This window comes from Mixophyes fleayi, chromosome 11 (assembly GCF_038048845.1).
Source record: "Mixophyes fleayi isolate aMixFle1 chromosome 11, aMixFle1.hap1, whole genome shotgun sequence".
Taxonomy (NCBI): domain Eukaryota; kingdom Metazoa; phylum Chordata; class Amphibia; order Anura; family Limnodynastidae; genus Mixophyes; species Mixophyes fleayi.
In genome coordinates, this window is record NC_134412.1 from 17,563,445 (window position 1) to 17,588,275 (window position 24,831).

General features: G+C 43.8%; 1 protein-coding gene across 4 annotated transcripts in view; it reads right to left on the reverse strand.

The window, feature by feature from the left end:
* Positions 1-267: 267 nt before the first annotated feature.
* The window catches only part of LIPE (lipase E, hormone sensitive type), a 39,397-nt gene continuing 14,833 nt past the window's right edge, over positions 268-24,831 (reverse strand). The window contains exons 1-11 of one of the 4 annotated variants that reach the window (XM_075190903.1): positions 21,704-21,961; positions 17,319-17,857; positions 11,404-11,494; positions 10,000-10,026; positions 9,704-9,849; positions 8,140-8,325; positions 6,837-7,131; positions 6,355-6,582; positions 6,096-6,254; positions 5,387-6,000; positions 268-3,345 (exon numbers count right to left, since the gene is read on the reverse strand). In XM_075190903.1, coding sequence (XP_075047004.1) covers positions 3,055-3,345; positions 5,387-6,000; positions 6,096-6,254; positions 6,355-6,582; positions 6,837-7,131; positions 8,140-8,325; positions 9,704-9,849; positions 10,000-10,026; positions 11,404-11,494; positions 17,319-17,857; positions 21,704-21,851 — 2,724 coding nt within the window. In that variant the 5' untranslated portion in view covers positions 21,852-21,961 and the 3' untranslated portion in view covers positions 268-3,054. Of the gene's footprint in view, positions 3,346-5,386; positions 6,001-6,095; positions 6,255-6,354; positions 6,583-6,836; positions 7,132-8,139; positions 8,326-9,703; positions 9,850-9,999; positions 10,027-11,403; positions 11,495-17,318; positions 17,858-18,897; positions 18,980-21,703; positions 21,962-24,831 lie in introns of those variants that run through there. The other 3 variants (XM_075190906.1, XM_075190905.1, XM_075190904.1) reach the window with 3 other exon arrangements.

Genomic DNA, 24,831 nt, shown 5'->3' on the forward strand with positions numbered 1-24,831 from the left:
CGTGTACAAACACTGACATATAAAGTGGTGTGTTTACATGTATGTATAAGAGCATGAGGACGTAGATGTACAGATGGACCATGGTCCCGTGGATGAAGGTGCCTATATAAAAGTGCACGTGTTGTATATACAGTGCGAGTGCATAACTTGCAGTGTGCTGCCGCAGATAATATAAAATAGTGCTCGTCCTATATATTACATAACTTGTACCCCTCTGCTGCTGAGCGCAGCTAAAGGGAATGACGTCAGCAAAGTCCCAGGTAAGTATTTCATGACTTAAGAGTGGTTTTTCCCTTTATCCAGGATTAAGTGGAAGAGTTTGACGTATATTTACCATTACTAGAACTCCTCGTTAGTGGTTACATAACGTTAAAGCACCGGATGAGGCAGCCGTATTGCAGGGCGGACTAATGACAATGCAGCTAACTAATCCGCTACCATTCATAATGCTCAATCGCCCTTAGTGTGACGCCGTGAATGGGCAGGTAGTTAACACACAAGGACGGGAATTCGAGAACACCCCCAGTGTTTCCAACACAGATGTGCTTTTTAATAACTAATTTTAATACAATATATATGTGCACGGCTATTGTGTATCGGTTTAGATTTGTTTAGGTCTTTCCACTGACTTGTTCTTACTGTGTTGAATGAGCCAATATTTCTTATAGTTACTGTAGGTATGTTTAACATATTGAAAAGTCATTTTTGGTAGTGCCACGCTGGTGCTTGGTGCTCTGGATTATGTCAGCGCCTTGTGTGAACATGTAGCATACAAACGCTGGCTTCCTGCCTTACAAGGACCGGTACTCTCTTACCGGCGCCAACGTGCGGACTATAGAAGCGGATAAAGTCCCTGTGGATGAGGAAAGCGCATAGAGGAGGAGTCAGTGGGACATCACAGCTTTACGGTTCAGTGGACACAATCCACAAATGATTTTTCATAAAAGTGCTTTCATCCACATGAAACTTATCAGATGTTGTTGAACTGCAAACCTTAAAATACATTTCCAGTCATTAGTATAAGACATAATAACAAAGAACTTAAGAGATTGCGTAAATATTACATATACAATTCTAATGACGTAATAAAACACAGTGTTGATCGGCTGACCGCTCCGGATCACACAATGAACGCACCAGAACAAAAGGTTTGTGTATACATAAAATCATCACAAACGGCAATACAAACGGTAGACTGCTTTGCCCTCTGATAAAAAATATAAATGTACATTTAAGAAAACCCCCAAAAAAAGAAGAGATACATAGAATGTGGCAGTGGAGTAGACCCACCGGCCCATCTAGTCAGTCCATTTTTATTACTAAAACCTTTGATCTTTAGCTTTTTATTTGATCCTGAGCATTTTATGAAGACCCATACAGATATACAGACCCAGGAGGAGTGTAACGAATGTAAAAGTAATACATACATAATATTATATATATATATTATATATAAAACAAACAATAACATAAGCTGAGAGGGAAACATAGAACACAGCTCTGCAAACTAATCCTATTAAAATGTACCCATCATCACCACAGTGAGGGCAGCCATTCGTGCCACCAACAACGCAGCCGCCAAGACCAAGTGACGTTGCATTTACTCAATCACGTTCAGGCATCAATCATGTCACTGACTCAAAGTGACCGGATTGGCTGCATTAGGCGACCAATGTACTTTAAAACAGCAAACCTGTGATTCAGATATACTACTTGACCAGTAATTTATACCGATGCCAATGCTATTGATAGGGCGGAAAACATCAGAGAGACAAGCAGGCCGGTATATTGTGCTAGAGAAGGTGGTAGCCCTGTGAAATCTTTATACATGATAATATTCTTCTAAAGCCTTGACGTAACGGGGCTAAGGTGCATGCTGCTGGAATGCTGCATTGTTCTGTCACATTTTACTTTACAATATAAGTTTCGGTGCATCAGTAAAGCCGATTTGTAACACTCCCTTTTAGAGATGACGTTGTGGAAGCCAGAGGCTCTAAAACACAATGGGAGCACATGACGACAGAGCAGCGTACAATGTATAATCAATCCTTATAATTGCAGCGACAACAACGAGACCTGTACTCGCACAGCTACAGGGCTCTGCTTGTCAATGCGTTCGTTCCAGATAATAAAGTAGATCAAATCACTCTAAGCACAGGCTGCTTCGCTCTAGAATAATGAGGTAATAATACAGGAGTAGAGAACAATGGTTTTCCTATCAGTCCTTACCAACAGGTCCTGTGAGAATATGCCAACCACTAAAGCCACAGACAGTCTGCATTATATTGGTTAATTATTAAAAGAACATGGACTTTCAATGTATGTATGTTTTAATGTAACCTTCTTCTAATATGTCTATACCAGCTTCCTGATCTGGCCGGAACTCAAGATATGGGGGTATATTTACTAAACGGCGGGTTTGAAAAAGGTGGAGATGTTGCCTATAGCAACCAATAAGATTCTAGCTGTCATTTATTTAGTGCATTCTACAAAATGAAAGCTAGAATCTGATTGGTTGCTATAGGCAACATCTCCACTTCTTCAAACCCGCAGTTTAGTAAATCTAGCCCATGGTGTTTGTAATGGGATGTTGTTATTTGGTTGTAGCAATTGTCTTATGCACTTGTTTACGTCATGTTTTCTGCAATTAAAAACCCACGATAATCTGTCTGCAGGCCACCCAATGGATTTATAACTATAATACATCACTTTTACCCCTTAGAACAGGACCTGATACAATGAGGGCTGGCTTGAAAATCGCAGCTCTAGGATACAGGACAACTTGCCCCGATTCTTTCCAGTCATTAATTACTATTGCACAGGATCAGCTTCACACAATTTCTCCTGGTTCCTTGTCTTGTTTATCACCGGTTACATATACTGCAAGACACTCTAACCAGACACATTCAGCCCTTAGTAAAGCCAAGCTACTCAATGACCCCTAGGCTCATGTTTCAGTCTTATTGCTATAAAAGTAGCGTGTGTGATGGGAGTGACCGGTGATGTTAAACGCGGCTCGTTATTGCACACTATAAAGACCGCTCTCTCGTGGCCTCAAGCTCCAATCTCTCGCTCAGTCGCTGCGCTCTTCCCGTGTGTCCTCTCCAGCTTGCGGTGTTTCCGGGGAGCTGTGGGAGGTGGCGCTGGGGGCTCTTCCCGCAATATTTGACGGATGCGCTGTACGCACACAGCAGTGGCGTTTCGTGTCTCTTGGGAAAGCTGCGATAGGCTAAGGAAGCCGTGAGGGAGATCTTCAACCACGTGGAGGGTGACCGGGCGGGAGAGAGCGCGGAGCCTCTTTGCAAACATCACGGAGTCGTCAAGCATGGGGTCCAGAGCACAGGCCTGTAGGGAGAGGAAAACCTGGCATGAGACGGAGATCAGAGGAACGCTGGGTATAGGGAAGATCACCACATGAAAGCCAATATCATGAATCGCTCTGCAAGTGTCAAGACTAATTTTAATGCTTTTACTAAGCAACTCTTTTAACCACATTATGACCCCCGGTCTCTTCTGTGCTGCCCTCTGCTGGGGAAAGTGGTGTACACTTTGGGCTCTGCACTGCAATCAGGAAGTTCAGAAGAGAGTACAACACTTTGTGACTACAATTTACAGTGCAGGTTTAAGAGGCCATAACAATGATATTTAAATACAACAGATTAAAAGTGGTTAGTTAGTCCATATCATTAATTTTATATAGTTATTTTATGATGGATGGGGATTTTTATAGCGTTACGCAGTGCTCATTTTACATGAGGGTTACAGGATTCTGCGTCCCAGGAATATACTATACAACATACTAAGCAATTTCTATGTTTTATTTGATGCCAAGTAGTTTGCCAACTTTAGGGACAGTGACCTACAGGGCTTCCCCTTAATGCCACCTGTTTAGAGGCCATCCTTCCTTGCAACCAGGTATATGCTGTGTACAAAAGTGCATTACAATGCTGCATTCGTGGCATTATGACGCCCTCTTTATAATTCTACCCTCGTAAAAACACGACGGTGTCAGATATAATGATGCCCAGAATCACGTACATTATACTCCATCCAGCGGTTCCCAAAGTATGCGCCGTGGCTCCCAGGGGTGCCGTGGCCAGGAAGAGAAAAAACAACCCACACACACACAAAAAAAAAAAACCCCACACACACACACAAAAAAAAAACCACAACAATAAAAACTTAGCAATTCGGCAGCGCCCAGGACCCAGCATCCTCCTCGTTGAATGTCGGGCGTGACATTTAGTGAGAAGCGGCAGGTCCCAGGCACCACCGAATTGGTAAGAAGACAGAAGAAAAGACAGAAGAAATAGAAGAAAGAAGGTCAAGTATGGTAAGTAAAGAAACGGAGGGGAATGGTGATAGGATCAGCAATGGAGGGGCAAAAGAACGAATGAGAGCACAGTGTGCGGAGATGAAGAGGGGGAACAGAGTGTGCCGAGATGCAGAGGGGGCACAGAGTGTGCCGAGATGCAGAGGGGGCACAGAGTGTGCCGAGATGCAGAGGGGGCACAGAGTGTGCGGAGACGCAGAGGGGGCACAGAGTGTGCGGAGACGCAGAGGGGGCACAGAGTGTGCGGAGACGCAGAGGGGGCACAGAGTGTGTCGAGATGAAGGAGGGCACAGTGTGATTTAGCTGTAAATTATTCTTTGACAGAAATATAATTGAAAAAAATATATAAAAATATTTTTTTCTTTTTCCTTGGATTTATGTGTATTATTTTTGCATACAACTAAATAAATTTCTGTCCTGACCTAAATACTTATTACATTTTTTTGACCCAACTACTAATAAAATAGTACTGCTCGGTAATTATTTTGGAGGGGTTCCTTGAAAAAATTATGGAGACTCTAAGGGTGCCGCAAACTGCAAAAGTTTGGGAACTACTGCTCTATACTATAAGAACGGTATCATTATCATAAAATACACAAGGAGTGAGAGTATATTCTTACTTGTCACTCTTCGATCAAAGATAACATCTTTCATTACGGTGTCGAATTTTTGTGTCCGAGAGAGTAACAAACCCTACTTCTCACTCCATGATATACTATGTTTCAACAATACATCCAACCTTTTTGGTTATTACTAATTTTACTATTTAAGTTTCCTTGGCCGCAGATTACACTGACCACAGTACACTCAGCACCCCCTCCTAAAAAATAAAAACTAATATTCTTTTCTTTCTCATATACTACTCACATATAATAAAAGGAATAATGCGCCCAATACTTTATATAAGGTGACTTCAAAACACAATGTTGCTAGATATAGATTTAGGCACATAAAAGACACATTAATAATATACAGGGGTTCCGTGCATAATAAGAGTACTGGAATGTCTGTCCATGAATAAGGGACATTAACGAGACAATATACCATACTCACAACGATGTGAACAGGAGGGAGACCCTGCAGCATGCTGTCAGGAGCCAGCAGAGGCGACATGTAGGGGTTGTGGACAATAGCAGACGTCTGCAAGGTCATATTAGCGAAACCATTCTGGGAGCGCAGTGGCTGAAATCCCTCTGGGAAGCCCAGCAGGTGGGAATTGGGGTTGGAGTGCAGGGAGGCCTTGTCCTCATTGGGGTGTACAGGTCGAATGTTTTCCTTGCAGTGCACAGACGGATCGCTATCGTAGGAGTGCTCGGTCTCGCTCTCACTCTCGGTTAGGAAGAAATTGACCTGGTCCTGTGGGCTGTTCGGAGACGGCGGCTCTCTGGCTCTCGTAGTGGCTTGCACCGACAAGGCGGATGGTGACTGCTGGTTGTTCACAGAGGACGCACAAGTGCTGTGAGATCCAATCTGTGCTCCGTTATCTGTGAGCTTGTTCTGTGCTCCGCTTCGTCCGTTGTGCTGGCTCAGACTGTCCTGCTCCGCGCTCTCATCGCTGTACTGATGCCGACTGAGATCCTGGCAGGTCTTGCTCTTTAAGGACACCCTACGGTTTATAGAGTCCTCGTCTGCCAGAGCCGCCTCCGACACACTTTTCCTCACCGTTCCTGAAACGACAACGATACAGAACAGCGGTTAAAGTCTGAGTTTACCTCAGCGTTCGTCCTTAATGAAAATGTGCTGGATAGCCGAAGCTACTTACCAGGGCTGTCCTTCTCCTTGTTACCCTCCATTAGATTACTCAGCCAGGACGCAGCGCCCTGTCGGATGTCTCTGAGGAATAAGGCAGTTCCTCGCTTTACTTGACTCACGGCGCTCTGCTTTTCACTCACTCGGTCATCTATCGGAACGTGGTCGGTGCCTGTAGGAAGACAACATATTCAGTGAAAACGGGTTAGGAGAAATCCCAGCTGGGTCCTAGAGAAAGGTGCCGTTAAACCCATCTCAGTGAGACCCAATACCTGCATAGGCGCTAAGACACTTTGACAGCACACTGAGCGGCAGCAGCGGATCAATGAGAGTGAGGAGGCGGGAAGGCGATGCCGTCGCTTGTAACAATGTGGCCGGGTAAGCGGCCATGATGCCGTCTGGTAAGCGAATCCCGACAGAGGCTGCGCGGAGAGACACCGTGATGCACAGGTTACCACCGGCACTGTCACCGGCCAGGCATATTCTCTCCCCCGTGGAACCTGCGAAGATACAAACACATGAAGTATATAGTCAATGGCCTGATTTACTATTACACAATATATGAGCTATAACAATAATCACGGCACATTGTTGGCAGAGCCATCGTCTACTAGAAATTGTTTTACGATTTATGAGCCAACGCCAACTCCGCACAGATAGCGAAATGGGTCAGAAACCGAACCTAAGGCCCCACTGATTACCACTGTGCTGCTGTCAACAACCAGTAACACTAAAAGACAGGACCCGTACTAACCTAGCAGCCGGCAGTGTTTGATGGCCCAGCAGTAAGCGTAGAAACATTCCTCCAGAGCCCTCGGGAAAGGAGCCTCGGGAGCGAGCGAGTAATCCACAGACAAGATCGGAGCTTCCAGCTCTTGAGCCCACGTCTTCAGGTACGGTTCATGAGACTTTGAAGTCTGGGCTACAAAACCCCCACCGTGGAAGTGGATAATCAGGTCAGGAGAGAGGGCAGCCGGGCGAGATCGGAGGAGAATTTCTAGGCTCAGGGGGCCTTCGGGTTTCATGAAAGCGTTCAGCTGTTCACTCTCCTGAAATAAAAACGCACATGTCAAAGGAGAGGACTACGATGTCAGTCTACTTTAAGAGTACCGTTTGTTCTGGCACAAATTGGTTGGTGGTTTTTGAACTGAACCTATTCGTGAACTCAATGAATTGTTTGCTGTATGTGAAGTACCCGTGTACTAAACGTATGAAAAGTCCGGCTGTACCGGTGGTAATGGTAAATCCGATGCTTTTAATAACGACACTGAGTATATAGAAATATATAATCCAATTGCCATAAAAACGACCTGCTTGACATGCTTTACTTACATTAATAGAACATCTCCGAAAACACTACCTTGCAGACTGCTATCAATTCCGAACGGTCTGCGTGCCGGCACTTCCGTTTTACAACACAAAACAGAGAGACATTCAGCTTTGTGAATTTAAAGCAGCAAGCTTGACCCTAACCCTTAAAATAAACTGTCAAGTTGTGGGGTCCTGCCTTTGATGCTTTAAATTCACAAAGCTGAATGTCTGTCTGTTTTGTGTTGTAAAACGGAAGTGCCGGCACGCAGACAGTTTGGAATTGATAGCAGTCTGCAAGGTAGTGTTTTCGGACATGTCCTGTGTCTCTATTAATGTAAGTCCGCATTTCAAGCAAGTCGTTTTTATGGCAATCGGATAATATATGTCTATATACTCAGTGTTGTTATTAAAAGCCTTGCAGTAACGGATCCAACCTGGCTAAACATATGGCAGTATTGATTGGGGTGTGACCATGTATTTTATTTAAAACACATTTTCCTGTAACAGGCGGCGATTCTAACGGTGATCACTGCCTCTTCTTTATAGGCAGGAAAGAGTCACCATATGTAATGCAGAAGTCTCTGAGACGGGGCTTTAATGTCATTGTGCTGCAGTCTATAGGCGAATACCGAACATGGAGAACTGCACACTGTGGATGCCGTCTTTAAACCATCACCATGATGTCAGACTTTTAGCAGTCACAGGTCTATTTCTTGGGCTCTATAGATTTTCTCCCAGGCACTGACCTGTCCTTCGCGCAGCTGGTAAGAGATGAGGCGCATATGCACTGGCCCGGGTCCGGTATGAGCTACAGGGGGGTTGATGGTGACCGTGCGCTGTGGGTCAGAAGACAGGGGCATCTCCAAAGGCTGGGGTGGCACAGTTAGGGTCTTGTTGATGCGGACGGTTGTGGAAGCTATTCCAACCAAAGACTGCATGGGGAGAAAGTTCATTTAATATACAGAATTATATACACAAATTACAGAAAGAGTTGAAGTAAGAGGCACAGAAGTATAAAGAGAAGGAAACTGGATTAGTGAATGCTCAACCTCACACTATGTCCTGCATACGTCTAGTCTGACAGATCTAAAGCTCCAATTCATTAAAGGCTGTTTCAAAATGATTAGCTCTTGTCACTACAAGATGTGGATTCTGTCATCAGCTGGAGAAGGATCGGGAAGACCTTAGCAAAAGATCTAATACCTTTCCAATAGGTTTGGATCCCCTGGCTTTGTAGGTCTACTTATATTTATGGCTGCAGTGTTTAGTCTGCATAGGAATAATGGAAGTACAAGGTGGTTATATAGATGTCTAAACCTAAATCCTAAATTCACAGACACAAGATTTTAACTTGTTGGATCTCTGTGGAAATTTTGCCTTGTACTAAATGAGAACATGAGGCAGCACAGTGACTAAGTGGTTAGCACTTCTGCCTTACAGCACTGGGGTCATGAGTTCAATTCCCGACCATGGCCTTATCTGTGTGGAGTTTGTATGTTCTCCCTGTTTGCGTGGGTTTCCTCCGGGTGCTCCAGTTTCCTCCCACACTCCAAAAAAATACTGGTAGGTTAATTGGCTGCTAACAAAATTGACGTGTCTGTGTATGTTAGGGAATTTAGACTGTAAGACCCAATGGGACAGGGACTGATGAGTTCGCTGTACAGCGCTGTGGAATTAGTGGCGCTATATAAATAAATGGTAACAATAATAATAATAAACAACAACAACAACAACATGAGATGGACTTCTTAACTTTGGGTTCTTCTGATATCATATGCAGTGGATGGATTTTAGTCACTTTTTATCCCAGCAAACCCTAAATAAATACTGTGCTACAACACTAAGAACGTTGGCACACACCGTCTCACTGACTCTAATGCTGCCCACACATGGGCCGAGCGACAGGATCAGACAGGATAATTATCAGGCCAATGTTGAGGTCACTGCTGATATCGCCGGGTGTCTGGTCAACATAACGGTTCTGTCATTGTTATCTCACCTCTTGCACATGTGCAGACTAATCTCTCTCAACCTTTCCGAACAGCCCGTTCAGATAAAGGTTACATTAGTTTCTCACATTCTATCCCCAAGTTGGCCCGGTTTTTGGCCATTGTTTTCACTGCAATTCTATTTACATTTTCCTCCTGTTAAACTCATTTAGCAAACGGCACAGTCTCTACGATCAGATACCACCGAACTACTACCCAATGCACAAGTCCACTACCAACACCATGTGCTGAGCCATAACATTCATACCTACCAAACCATCACATCTATAACACCCAGCGGGCACCGCTACCCATCACTCACCGTCAGCACTTCCATCTCTGTGATGTTCCAGAAGTTTTTCCAAAAGTTTACATCCAGGTTCTGTGTGATTCTCTCAAACTCTGCCCCTCGTAGCTCCGGGTCAATGGCATATCTCCCACTGATAAAGAAGGAGCTGGCTGCTACACCTGCATGACCAGGAGATGTGAGATTAGTTACCTTGATTACCCGTCACAGTAGACTACAATCCCTGCATTTAATATAAGAGCCACTCAGAAAAAGGGAGAGAGGCAGCAACAAATTGAATCGTCTTCATTGCCTGCATGCTACACACTTACCGTAGTAGGCTGAAAGAGCTCCCTCAGCTGTCAATGAGAGCATAACAAGGAGGAAGAAGGGAAACGGTCACATTAAAGCAAAGAGGGCGTCCTCCTCACACATATATGCAACTATACATCTGCTTTACATAATAAGAGCCATCAGATGGTCAGCATGCAGACAAGTTTCTTCCTACACTCCGAAAACATACTAGTAGGTTAATTGGCGGCTATCAAAATTGACCCTAGTCTGTGTGTGTGTGTTAGGGAATTTAGACTGTAAGCTCCAATGGGGCAGGGACTGATGTGAATGAGTTATCTGTACAGCGCTGCGGAATCAGTGGCGATATATAAATAAATGGTGATGATGATCTAATGCTATGTGGTTAGCATTGCTGTCTCGCAGTGCTGTGGCCGTGAGCTCCAGGAAGTTTGTATGTTTTGTCCGTGTTCACTCCGGTTTTCTCCCACAGTTCATAAACATACTGGTGGGTTAAATGGCTTCTGATGAAACTGACCCTAGTGTGTGGGTGGAAGAGAATTTAGACTCCGCTGGGGCTGATTAAACATTTTCTGCATAATATGTTTGTACAAGTTAACCCGTGCATGATACTCATGCATTCTAGTCAAATCAAGCTACTTAAGGTGTTAAAAAGGTTCTTGTCATGCATTTGGGCCTAGCCCAGGCCTCCTCAAGGGAAGAGCGTTACTTCCCCACGCAAGCTCCATTTTTTAACGTGGTTTTGTCCACATGTCACCACCTCATCATTTTTCTCCATCACCTCATCCTTCATCTTCATCGCCACTTCCTTCATCAAGCGACTTAAGGTGTTAAAAACTCCCCACTGTCACCCCCGGCAACCACCAACCACTCCCAACTTTCAGTTCACCTTCAACAAATAGATAGGTCAGTGTATAACTCTGCCCAGCAGGTGGCGCTGCAGCTTGGTTTTTTTTTTCCCACACATGCCACTAGGCATTTATATAGTAGACTATATAAAGGAGGATAATAATAATAAAAATAAAATGAACCAATCACTGTCAGATGTGTTGCCTTTTTTTTATTATTATTATTTCTGCGACTCCCTTAGGCCGTGCTTGAGCAGCATAAGTAACCAACTAAAGGATTAGCTCTTCTATTTGACGTGCAGTAACAAGCACAGACAAGTCCCTAGTAACTGCGTGCCACTAGAGGGCGCCAGTGATCATGATCTCTTCTATAAAGAACCGATTAATGTATGTTGATAGGATTATCTGTGTACATGCAATAAAAAAGGTGCAATTATTCCCACAACCTCCCATGTAATATGAAGAGGTAGAAAATAACATCCTAACATGAAGCTATTCAAACAATGATATCAATACAAGCATCTGGCTATGCTGTTCCCCCTCCACAAACCACCCCCTCCATTTATGGAGACTCACTTATTCCAGATCCATGGCGCTTGTAGTTCTCCCCGAACGACACCAGGCCGATGGAGATAGTCTGTAGGAAGGGGCGGATGGATGGAGTAAACTGCAGGTAGAAGGGGAACAACGGGAAATGAACGGACAGGCTACGTGTGACATCAGCAACAAAGTCAAAATGGTAAAAGGCTCTAGAGGCCAGGACAAAGGTCACAGGATAGGATAAAGGAATCATGAGACAGGACGAACAGGAGCGTCAAAGGTCATATCAGTAGGAACTAAGCTTAAGGGAAAATGTCAACATACGTTAAGAAATGTGCCAGAAGTATTTGGATTGTTGTAATAAGCAAATATATTCTACAAATAAAGTGTCACATTATGTTATTCCCTTTTTAAATGACAGCAAAATGCGTTATTAGCTCATGTACTCAAATCTTTTGTGTGCAGAAAATAACTAGAATTTTACTCAAACGTACAACATACTTTCTAGCTGTCTGGTAAATCAAAAACGTAAATGTAAGAATATTGTTTCTGCGTCAGCCGTATTGGGCAAAATAACCAATGAAAATCACAGGGCGGACAGGGGGATTGCTGGAAGTACAATTCAACACTCTGTACGTCCGAGACGACAGAACTGGTGCTGGAGCCCAATGGCATGGCTAAGAGAGGAAAAACACAGGCTATGGATGGGAAGATGACTTGCCCAGGACACCAGTAACACTCATGTATTATCAGCGTAGATTTGTAAGGTGCCACAATGCTCCGCAGCGCCGTACAGTAGGGAAAACGGTACATAAACAAACATGCATAAAACAGGGACAAACAAAAGACAAAATAAATGCAGACATGAAAACAAAGTGTATGGAGGACCCTCCTCAGTAGAGAGCTTACATTCTAAGTAGAAGAGGGCACAGCTGAAACAAGAGGAGCGAGTGTGGCTCAGAGTGGAGATTGGGATAGTTGTAAGGGTGCATTAGTGTGAATAGTGTTATTGAGGATAAGGTCACCTCTAAAAAAAGAGATGGGTTTTCAAAGAGCTTCTAAATATTTGACGGTTGTGGGAAAGTCTGATTGAGCGTGGTAGGGAATTCCATAAGTGGAGAGTAGCACAGACAGGTTGAAGAGGTGAGTTAGAGGTGGGCATGCAGTGGGGGAGAGGGAGCGGAGTAGTTGGGAGGGAATTGGGGCGAGTGGACAGTTTGTAGGGTGAGATGATAAGATGAGTGCGGAGACTTCGTCTTCAGTTACTGGTGAGAATAAACTAAGGGTGGATAAAGTGAGTATAGTAAGTGGAATTTGGCATGAGGAAATATCTTGTCGATTGGTGTCAATTTTGTCTTTGACATAGGTGGCAAAATCATGGGCAGTGGGAGGAGGTGCAGGTGGGCATAGGAGTGAGCTGAAGGTGGCAAAGAGGTGAAGTGGGTTAGAAGACTGGGTGGATATTAGAGATTTGAAGAATGCTTGTTTGGCAATTGAATTCCTCTTCCTCTATGAACTTCTTGTAGTGTGTTGGAATATAGACGGTCGGATCCTACAGTATACCATTAACATTTTCTTTAACACGCACTGATTTAAATGGAATGTTCTTAGATGACATAAATGACAGTGAAAAATTGGGACTGTAACCTTATACATTTTTATTTTCGCTTTATATAGGTCTAATGTAAATATCATGGAATAAATGTATAATATATTCTAATTATAGGACTTTACCTAGTTTTCATGCTGGCACTAAAAAGTCTACTTGAATAGCTCCGCACCCCCCCTTACAGTTCTCTTGCTTGTTTTTATTCTCCAAAATCCCCTTATCTCCCCCCATAGCAGGGATATGAGAGATATCATTGGGGTGTGGCCAGAGCCGGAATGGTCCAACACGGTGACAAAGTAGGTACAGAGGGAGCAGCTGTATACCCCATAAAATGACTTAAAGCCTGCAAAGACAGATAATATAAAACTATAGACTAATTTAGTGTCCTTTTAAAATCGCCACAATGTGTGTACGTGAGAATTTAGACCATAAGCTCCAATGGTGCATGTAAATGATTAAAATTATCTAGGGCTGTATATTATGGTGTCATTTTAGGAATAAACAATAATATTATTATTATCATCCTTTATTTATAAAACACCAGCGTATTGTGCAGCAGTATACATTGAGGGGATCCCAATACAAATAAACAACATATACTGACATGAAACAGACAGTACAGATGACAACTAGGCTTACAATCTATTAGGTGTTGGGAACAATTGATACATAAAGCAGCAGAATGACAATTTCAGCGGTTGATAAAGAGCCTGTGGGAGAAGCATCATCAGACACCAGTAATAACGCAGTCATTGGTGACTGGCATCGCCCTGCAGTCACAGTGGCACAGTGCACTTGGAATGAGGAGTCAGTAGAATGTTGAGATATTAAAGACAAACTAGAGATTGCAGCAATATAACGACAGACAGCTTCTTATTAATAATAGAAACAGCGACGCTTCCTCGCTGTAATGGAAAGTCACCGTGACTTCCATCAGATAAGTTGGCATCAGATGGGCATGGGCTGGCTGTTCTCCTACGTAGGGAATCACTAGTACTGTTAGAGAGCTGCTTTCCATTGCATCCGCTAGTAATAAAAACAGGGACGACCTTGCTTCTCTGGTGATTGATAATGACAAGAACCAACAAACCAAAACATACCCCCTTTTTCTACCCCTATAACTCAACAAGACCTTGATTCAAAATACACCTATTATCTCTATACTTGGGAGAATTACACTAATATATTTCAGTTGATTTTTTGGGGGTTTGCATAAAGTTTGGGTTAGGTAGTCAATGTGCCTAAAATATGACAGCTAGCGCCTAAACTGTGGGGTCCATTTCTTGGCTCAGTGGTTAGCAGTTCTGCCTCACAGCACTGGGGTCATGAGTTTAATTCCCAACCATGGCCTTATCTGTGTGGAGTTTGCATGTTCTCCCTGTGTTTGCGTGGGTTTCCTCCCACACTCCAAAAACATAATAATAGGTTAATTGGCTGCTATCAAAATTGACCTTAGTCTCTACCTCTGTGTCTGTCTCCCTCCCTGTCTGTCTGTCTGTCTGTGTGTCTATATTAGGGAATTTAGACTATAAGCCCCAATGGGACAGGGACTGATGTGAGCGAGTTCTCTGTACAGAGCTGCGGAATTAAATAAATGATGATGATGTTTCTATAGAGGCCGATGAAAGCACATGTTACAATTCCCTAAAAGATCCTGCTGGCTATCAGATTTCACTGCCAATTCTACAGTATTCTGCTCTAAGTCTGCACAAATAATATGGAAAGCGTTCTGGAAAAGTATACTTTTATTTTGATTTGTTACCAAAAACCCCCCCCCAAAAAACAATATATACTGAGCAAACAAAAAAACAAAACAAAACCGAAATTGAAAGGACAACTTTCCCAACTAAACCCTGCCCCAGTGTATCACATACGAAGGTGTATCAATCTATTCCCTGGTTACCTGCGACCGGACTGCGCTGCCGCTCGCTCACGGTCGCTGGATATCAAAGCAAAGTATGACAACCACACGTCTTCGGGGACCCTCCTTATTTTCTTTACTTGCGGCCAGACTTTACTAAGAGCTAGCTGTTCAAAAATGTATAACCCCTGTAAATAAATTCCTAGTGGAACCAAAGCAGCAAAGAGGTGCCCCTTCAATCTTAGGGGTATTTTTATACCTTACATAGAATAGAACACCATTTGTTCTCAGTGTGCTTGTAGCCATTACTATGAATGGAAGCTGCCATATTAATTGCTCAGATAAGTGGAAATAAACAATAAGTTATTGTTTAACTTTGTGGTGTTTAATTGTGAAAATAGTAAACGTGCAATATATACACAATTTCAGCCAGGATAAAAGCTATGGTGACAGAAATGTTGACTATACAGGTAAAAGATCTGCTGTGAAACTGCTGTTATATCTAGAAATCTGCTGTGACACTGCTGTTATATATAGGAATCTGCTGTGACACTGCTGTTATATCTAGGAATCTGCTGTGACACTGCTGTTATATCTAGGAATCTGCTGTGACACTGCTGTTATATCTAGGAATCCTCGTGCATGACTAGTGATGCAGGACAGAGATTCAAAGAAATATGGCAGCATACAGTAAGCAATTTCTAAAGGATATTCTGCTCTGAAATTCAATAAAAGGCAGGCCAGCTTTAGGACAAAATGATGTATATTCCTGGACAAATTACCAATAATAATGGCAGAATGTCTGCATCACATTTACCATGCCAAACTGTGAACAAAGCACTTCCCAGAAACGGGGGCATTTGTTTTATTCAGCAATAGGTCGGTGATGTTACACAAATCCTGGTCAGGCAGCTGCATGGGGATGGGGTAAATGTTTATGTCTAGTGCACACTGTGTGGAAGCAACAGCTTGTTGGGGAGAAACAATACTGCTGTACTGTACTGTAGCATTGGTTCTACGTTACGGATCTACTGGCTCTAACGTTTGGAGCACTCTGTCCGGGCTTAGACCAGGAGATATAAACCCCGGGGGAATGCTCTGCACCTAGTAGCCCCTGTCTGGTCTGCACACAACTAAAAAGCCCCAAATAACTCAAATCATCAATGAAAGCAGTAAAAAAATATCCAGAACATTAAAAGAAAAAAAAAAAACCTTTCTTAGACGAGAGTACGGTTGTTGGATTCAATATAGATAAAACCATGAAACTGAATATTATAACTAATGTTTCACTAGATTCAGAGACACTTCCAGGCTACATTCCTCCGCATGCTGCCCAAAACTGTACAAACGGAAAGACACAATGTTGTGTAACATCACATGTGCGTCTTTATATATAACAGAGTCATATTTCAGTTTTACAAACACGTCATTCTGCTGCAGGACTCCAGTTGACTCCACTTAGGAAAACAAAGAGAAAAGTCTATGCTAACCAATACCATATTGAACATACGGTAGCTTTGAAAGTAGAGCTTTTTTCCTAGAGCCGCAACTTAAAATGTTAGCGCTTGGGGCGAGAAGCAAAACTGCCAGCCCCACTAGACCACAATTTTAACCAAATTAACCTAAAATATTCATAAACTGCGCCCCTCCTTCAGCGCTGTGCCCTGTGGGCTCTCCCCTCTCGCACAGCCCCAGTTACGGCTCTGAGGGGGCCAGATAGGGTTGTGAATAATGCGAGAGGCAATTACTGAAAAAACATTTACGCAGTATATTACCCAGAAGTCTGTTCTCCTATCTGTGGTTTATTTACGCACTGTTTCAGCACAATGCTATCTTTCATTTACGGTTATGAAACCTTAAATAACCTGGCGGCAGTGTCCTCTCCTCTCCTCCCGTCACCCAGGTGGATCAGGAGTGACAGGTGAGCACAGCTGAGTCACACAGCATTCCTACAATCTCTGTCCTATCTTATCACCGGCACAGATAACAGGCCTGATGTCATCCCACATGCTGAGAGAAGATCAAGGTTGCTGGGAAGGTCCAGATCACACAGTGATCACAGTGCCAGGAAAAGAGAGCGAATTACTGACGGAGGGAAAGTACACACAGAGTAGGACACTGGGAGAAAGGAGAGAGATTGTGGGTACAGGACAAGGGACAGAGGTGGAAGGAGATACTTCGTGCACAGAGAGTAGATCATGTGCACCGGTAACTGCCAAAACGGGTGCTGTGAAGTGGGGCAAACAATAAGGTTGCTAAGGGTTACAGAACATTTGTTGTCATTACCTGTACTTCAGCTTTCATAAATATAGCCAAAGTATCCTCTTTTATCCATACCTAGCACTAGAACAGCGACACCTAGCGGCACATTAGTGTGAAACACTGTTAGAGCATTTGATAAGATTAACAGATGATGCATTTTGGTTTACAACATTCCCATCATGTCTGTAACATAAATAACGTACAAAAGAGCGCACTCACTTGGAAGCCGAGACAGCGCCCATAGAAGCAGCCTTTGTGCATGGTGCTGTACTCCCGCAGGAACTCCTCAGACAAGCCTCGTTCTTGACGAAAGAAAAGGTCTCCGTGCCGATTGGCGGTGAGCAGGCGCTGGGCAAAACAGAGAAGGGCGCGCAGCTGGGTGAGGGCGGCTCCGTAGGCCTCCAGCTCGGCGCAGTTGTGTGCAGCCCTGAAGAAGAGGCTGCGGCGGCTGGCTGTGACGTAGCGACACTTGTGCAGGATGTGCTGGGTGCAGGCTAGGACCACCTTCAGCAGGCTGCGGTACCCATTGGCGGGCGTGTCCGGGTCCAGGTCAAAGAGCGGGCACACCGCCGCCAGGGCGCGTATTGCTGGCTCCAGTCCATGGGCCTGGTTCTGGATACGGAAGAACGCCTGGACCAGGCGGGAGCCCACCTCAGAGCTAGACTCCCCGAAATGACGGATGTTGTCCTTGCACAGGGCGTCCACGGCCTGGAATAGGGGCCGAGGGTCCATCTGCTCGGGAGGCACAAGTACCACACCTAGAATGACAAAACGTAACACACAATGTAAGGTCAATGTAACACACAACTGCTATAATTCTTGTTATATATAACGGTTATAACTTCCTGTTCTAAACAATTTTCAAGATAAATATTTGTTGTCTCCGTAGACCCAGCAGCAGCGACTAAAGCAGATTACATGTAACCCCCACTTGTCATTACAAGGTCTTTTAAAAAAGCATTTCTACTCCGGCCATTTTTATTCTTTTTCAAGGTTGTGTATACACAGAGCATTTGTAATGGTTCCTCTACATCCAGACACATGCAGAACACACATTACCAGGTATATGGATCATTGGTCATTATAGAAGGTGGCTCAGTGGTTAGCACTTCTGCCTCACAGGACTGGGGTTATAGATTTGAGTCCCGACGAGAACCTTACCTGTGTGGAGTTTGTGTGTTCTCCCCTGTTCGCGTGGGTTTCCTCTACACTCCAAAAACATACTAGTAGGTTAATTGGCTGCTGAGAAGATTAACCCTAGTCTGGGTGTCTGTATTAGGGAAGTTAGACTGCAAGCTCCATTGGGGCAGGGACTGATGTGAATGGCAAGTATTCTCTGTACAGAGCTGCGGATTCGGTGGTGCTATATAAATAATGGTGATGACAGAGGAGTAACGCATTGTGCCCAACAGACACAACTAAGAATTCTGGGTCCAGGTTTCCAAAGATTCTGCATAGACCACAACCTGACCCATTCCACCCGGGTGATATTTCTCTGCTCCTGAACTTCACATTCACTCTTTTCCTGAGTGACCTGGGCTCAATTTACTAATACGAACAAATTGCTTGTTTTACCTCTGTTAATCAGCGGAGACCAGGGTAAGGCTAGAAAAAGGCAGCGCTATGTTTGGGAGCGGGCATCACTCGGGTGGAAGGGTTAGGGTGAAGTCTACGCTGAACACAGTTCGAGTCGAGTGCATGCAGCCTAAACCGTCACTGAATTCAGTATTATCAGCTTTTAATCACCAGTCAGTCCCAGGGAAGTTTCATTTTTAACAAAAATAAGTCCCCATGTTACCCGTTATTGGCTGTAGGTGTTACAGGTCTCTTCAATTTATGCTGGAGTCTGTAATAAGCATCCAAAAAGGTAATCCCTTTGTTATGCTTTCATGAAAGAGAGAGAAACAAAGCTCAGATGGAGAATCTGTAGATAACTCCACATATCACAATTAATAAACCTGTTTAATTTTACTTTGAACACATTTAAAGGTTCATAGATAGAGGTAGCAGATCAGCGAGTAAGGGCACTGAATACACAACAATGTCTTGCTGGTGACCCCAGTTTAAAGTCACTGAGGGGCATATTGAATTGTGCGCGGAGGGCCTCCGGAACGGGCACAAAGGCACACTGCGTTACCGCAACATCGTGGATTTGAAATCTGCGACGTTGCGGTAACGTGGAGTGCGCGCCGGAGGCCCTCCGCACACAGTTGAATATGCCCCAAAAACTAACTTGAGTTTGACCAATCAGGAACAGTGAGCCTGAAGAGTCTGTGTCAAGATCTGGGTAGGACTGTACATGTACACATGATATGTGTTCATACAGCGGTGTGCCACACTGGTACTTCTCCCCACTGCACATCTAATCACCACTTGATAATTAAATTTTAGAATGATGTGAACTGCACAGGACCACTTCTCTAGTCCTGAAATTGGATGTAAATCTCAATATCTGTGTATTGCCGGATGTTATTCTCGGTATCTGCTCCGTGTATGAAGCGTTCTAAGATCTAATAAAAGGCTTGTAGATTTGCTGGTCTCCCGTTTCATACCTCTTATACCATTGTGCTCGATAGTTTCGGTAAATTGACTATTTTCATTAATAGGACAAATACAATAGGACAATCAGCATAACTAAAAAGCATTTATTTTAGTGTATTGGACTGTATATTCAAGCATTACAGAAAACGCATTTAAACGTTAACATTTAAAATTAAGCTTAAAATGAAATGTAATTCAAATAGAATCACTTGGATTTAAAAAAAAAAAAAAAAAAAAAAAAAAAAAAAGAGTATTTTGTTCATACATCTACCCGACCAGCATTGTGATATCTGTGTCATCATTATTCCACATTAGAATAAATAATAATGTAAAAAATATTTAATGTTTAATATTTAATGTTACCAGACACTGAGCATCTACAATAAAAGGTTTCGCAGCCCCAGGTACTAGTCTTTCTGTGCTATTACAGGTGATCCTGCCAAGAGTTAAACGTCTATAAAGTTCTGCTTCTAGTGCATAGAAATGTTATTGTATTGTGAATGACATATAACAGTTCAGCAATATTCATAGACCACTATGCTGAGAGCATATAAACAGCACAGGAGCCAGCTGTGTTTTACACAGCTTTGAGGAAAGTCTGATACAAGCATATAAAAGGGGATATATTTACTTGTAGAGTAAAGCTGGGTACACATTATTAAACGGACTTCAGACACGATTTCTGTAACGATTTTACATACGACTGAAAGTCCCGATCAGCATGCAGATTCATACCTACACACCTTCACGATTTACCCTAAGATCTGTGCTCTTCATCTATCATAACCATCTGCTGATAAGATGGTGACTCTGCCCCCTCTACAGATATCTGCCTACACTGCTGGTTGTGAGTGCGTACACATGTCCACATTTGCCCGACATTGCTCCATCATCGATAATGATTTTTAAAAAGTTTTAAAAAAAACAAACGATACGAAGTGCTTTTGTACGATAAAACATGATCATGGAAGAGTACGCGCTAATGCAATATCTGACCGAACGGTCGTTTATCGTGTGATCTGCAGGATAATTGCATCAGTGTGTGACCGGCTTAAGGCTTAGAGGACATTTTTAAAGAAGACACACATATATTTAGGTTATTAACGCTGCTGAGAGGTAGAAGTTAACTGAACACATCATGAATAATACAAGCGGCAGACCCATCCTCACCTACAAGAGGTCACACTTTAGTTGCAATACCCCCCAAAAACAGTACAGCAATGCAAAGACCATGTCATACGGCCTTGGAGAGACCACCTAGACCGAGTTTAACAAAGTACAACAAACAAACAAACATATCTCTGCTTCTTTCTTAGTTAGGGGCAAACTGCATGCCCCAACAAGTCCTGCCAGCCACACGCTGAGGATTGTGGGACATGTAGTTCCACAGCAGCTGGAGAGACACAGGTTACCCAAGTCTGTCCAAGAGCGACAATACGGAGCTCCACATAGATGATAGAGCAGTGTCACTGTGCATCCTTACAGTAACACACACAGTGCATCCTTACAGTAACACACACAGTGCATCCTTACAGTAACACACACTGTGCATCCTTACAGTAACACACACTGTGCATCCTTACAGTAACACACACTGTGCATCCTTACAGTAACACACAGTGATTTTGCGAGCCTGCTTTCACAGTACAGTAATGCCATGTACACAGTGAATTACTACTGGCAGTGCCAGCTCTAGCTACTCGTCCCACATCCGTCATCTAGGAGGATCATAGACAGTGACAGCTCCGGACACCCTTCACTCAAGCAAAGTGCTGCACACAGTACGACAACAAAAGGGACAACACTCAGGACTGACCTCGCTCTCCTGAGAAACCACAGGAACTGTTTACTAAGGCAGCAGAGCTGTACTTTCCCAATGTCTTATCTAACCAATAAATACTGAAGCTGATCCACTAGATGAGTGTCACAAGAGAGGAAAGGTCAAGGAGCAGAGAGGGAGAGGGACTTGGGAGAAACACACCGGGCAGGTGAGGAAATAGAGTATTTGTACAGAAGGCAGAGAAAACAAACAGAGGAAACTGAATATCCCCTTCTCTCTGTACCTGCGGCGGGAGCTCCTCTGGTTACTTCCAAGCAGAGACTTTGCTCTCTGATAGAGTCACATCTCACTGTCCTACCAGACTCCTCCTGACAGAGCTTTAAACCTGGAGGAGCAGGAGGAGGAGGGAACTGCAGCTGGACCCAGCCCATTTGGGAAACCACATCTCTCCAGAGGATGCAGGACCCTCCATAGTGATATATGGGGATCTCCTGGCACCGTCACATCACTTGTCCTTGGTCTGCTCCAACAGCGATGATATAAAACATGGGTGCCCCCTCCCTGTGTAATAATGCTATTTATGTCAGCATTGCAATCTGTCACTTGATACCCAATCTAAAGTCTGGATCCGCATCTGGCCCTCCTACCTTATCTGTGGGTCAGGTTATGTTATCGCATGCGGATTCTGGGGATTAGTAAACAAGGAGTCCCCTGTGTCCGGCTTTGGACTTCAGGGGTCAGTGCGGCCCCTGCCTGGCACCGCAGCCTCACATGATGGAGATTGAACACATTCCCCCCTGGGTGCTCTCTGCTCACACTGCTCTCTGTACAGATTAGGACAACAACACAAACAGGAAACAAGAACTTCTTACAACAGAACATCGCAGCTAATCTGACAGCAGAAGAAATCAAAGGAAGCCACATGTAAGCTAGGAGCTAAGGAGGCCCAGCAGATTCACCTCCATTACACAGGAACGGCTATACAACCTGTACCAAACTACAGGGCCCTCCCTCCCCTCTGTCCTCGTCTACCTAGCATTATGTTTTCTTGAACACTCCATTACATCCTCAGGTGCTGCGGAATTCTGTGGCGCCCTACAAATAAAGTATTGAATAGAAATTCGTAGCATAGAACAAGTAGGAAAACATAAGCATCTGTAAAGACGTGTGACACTTCGCACCAACTCTACCTATATAAAGATATAGATCATCATACCACAGCTAAGAAGAGCATAGGCAAACTGAGGGGGGGGGGGGGTTCCTAGTGCCTGGAAACCCCCCTCCAAGCCTGGGGCACTGTGTAATGGAGATGGCTGGACCCTGCTCCCGTTTCACACGACTCGACTGCTTGAAAAGGGAGAGCTGTGTGCACCTAACAGTAGTGCACACAGCATTGCCCATGTATATTATGGGGATAGGAAGAGTTGGAGAGCAGCCAAGCACTGTCTAATATTATAGCCACGCCCCCATGCATGCTGGTCACGCACACTTTCTGCGTGGTGTGAAAACCCCCCTCTGCAAATCCTGCATTTGCCCCCTGTAGAGGCAGACCAAAAGAGTATTTGACAGCAGAACAAGTGTCATCCCTCATTCTCACACAGCAGCTCAGCTGTTCGCCTCCTAATCTCGGACAAAACCCGGGCTGTGTACGTTGCATAGGGAAGGACGTGTGTGTGTGTATAATATAATATAATATAATATATAAATATATATATATATATATATATATTTATTATCATACTTGCCAACTCTCTCTCCCGGAATGTCTCCAGCATTTCGCGAGAATCTCAAGGACTCCCGGGAGAGTGCGGCAATCTCCCGCATCTGGCAGAATTCTGCCCACTACCTAGTGAAGTGGGCAGAATTAGGTCCAAAACGCAATGATTCACCGGGAATCGCTGCGTGTGGCCCCGCCCCTGCTGTCGAATGACGCTTGCGTCATTACATCACAGGGGTGGAGCCAAAATGACGTAAATTTTGGAGCCCCGACCCCATTACGCCCACCTTTCCCGGCAGGCTCCCGGAAGCCAACTTCAGCAAGTATGATATATATCTATATATATTTATTATTACCGCTGCTGAGAGGTAGAAGTTAAATGACCACATCATGAATAATATATATAAAGGATCGCAAGCAGCAGAGCCATCCTCATATACAATAAATCATACTTCAGCTGCCAGACCCCCCAAAGCAGTACAGCAATGCAAAGACCATGTCATACAACCCTAGAGAGACCACCTAGACCACCATACATACCCAAAGAGATCTTTGCTTTGAATCAGAGGAAAGGAACAATCAGAATCCATAATCTCAGTGACTGCGGCTTCCGATCTTATACTTCCCCTCCAAACCATTTTTAAATGGCGAATGTAAATGTTCTGCCGCTTGGTGGTGACGCATCTACACTTGCCCTGAAAACTTCCTCTTATAGATTTGTAAACAGGATGGAGGTATTATCAAAACACTGCATCTGACGTGGAAACATAAAGGGAGCTTCAGAGAAAGGACCGTGCACAAGGTACAAGGGGTGAATGTAATGTGATCTACTACAGAAAACACAACCAGGATCTGCACATTGCAGCAGGGCCATCTTTTCCATTGGGCACGATGGGCAGGTGCCCGGGGGCCCCATAGGCAGGGCTCTTAATTAGAATAAATAATCCTGAAAAAAAAACCTTCAAGGGTCACTGAGCAAGTACATCTATCTTTATCTATATATATCTATATCTCTATACATCTATATATCTATACATCTATACATCTATATATAGGGGCCCCAGTGCACTGCTTTGCCCAGGGGCCCATAATGTTGTTAAGATGGCCCTGCATTGCAGTCCTTATGTGTAGCAAATCAACCGTACGATAAAATTCTGTAGATAAGATCTGCGCAAACAGTGAGTTCCGGTTATGACCAGAGAGTTCTAAGGAAAACTTGTGTATGAGAAGGAGTAATGCAAAGTCTAATGTAAACAATTCTGGATATTAGAAGTCGCCTCCTACTTCCATATAAAAGCACTCGCCTATGGTGTCATACTTTTATATGGTCAGAGATCTCCTTTGTGATTGCTAACACTCAGTAATATACAGTACAGAGAGCATTATCCCATATAGTCTATTGTTATTTCTTAGCAGTACAATGCAAAATCTCCAAAAGAAATGTTTTCATTGCCAATCTGCTTTGGAAACAAGTCTCAGCATGTCCCAATAATATAATTAGAGTGGCTGATAATCACAACGACACTGAAACATCAGTATTATTTAAATGATACTATGGGGCAGATTCCATCCTAAAACAAAATAAATCGCTGAGTAGTGTCCCAGAACGGGGTGATTTTTTTTTTTTAGTGACAGCAACGATCACTTTTGCTCACACCCCATAGAGGTGCGAGCAAAAGTAAGCGCTACTCATT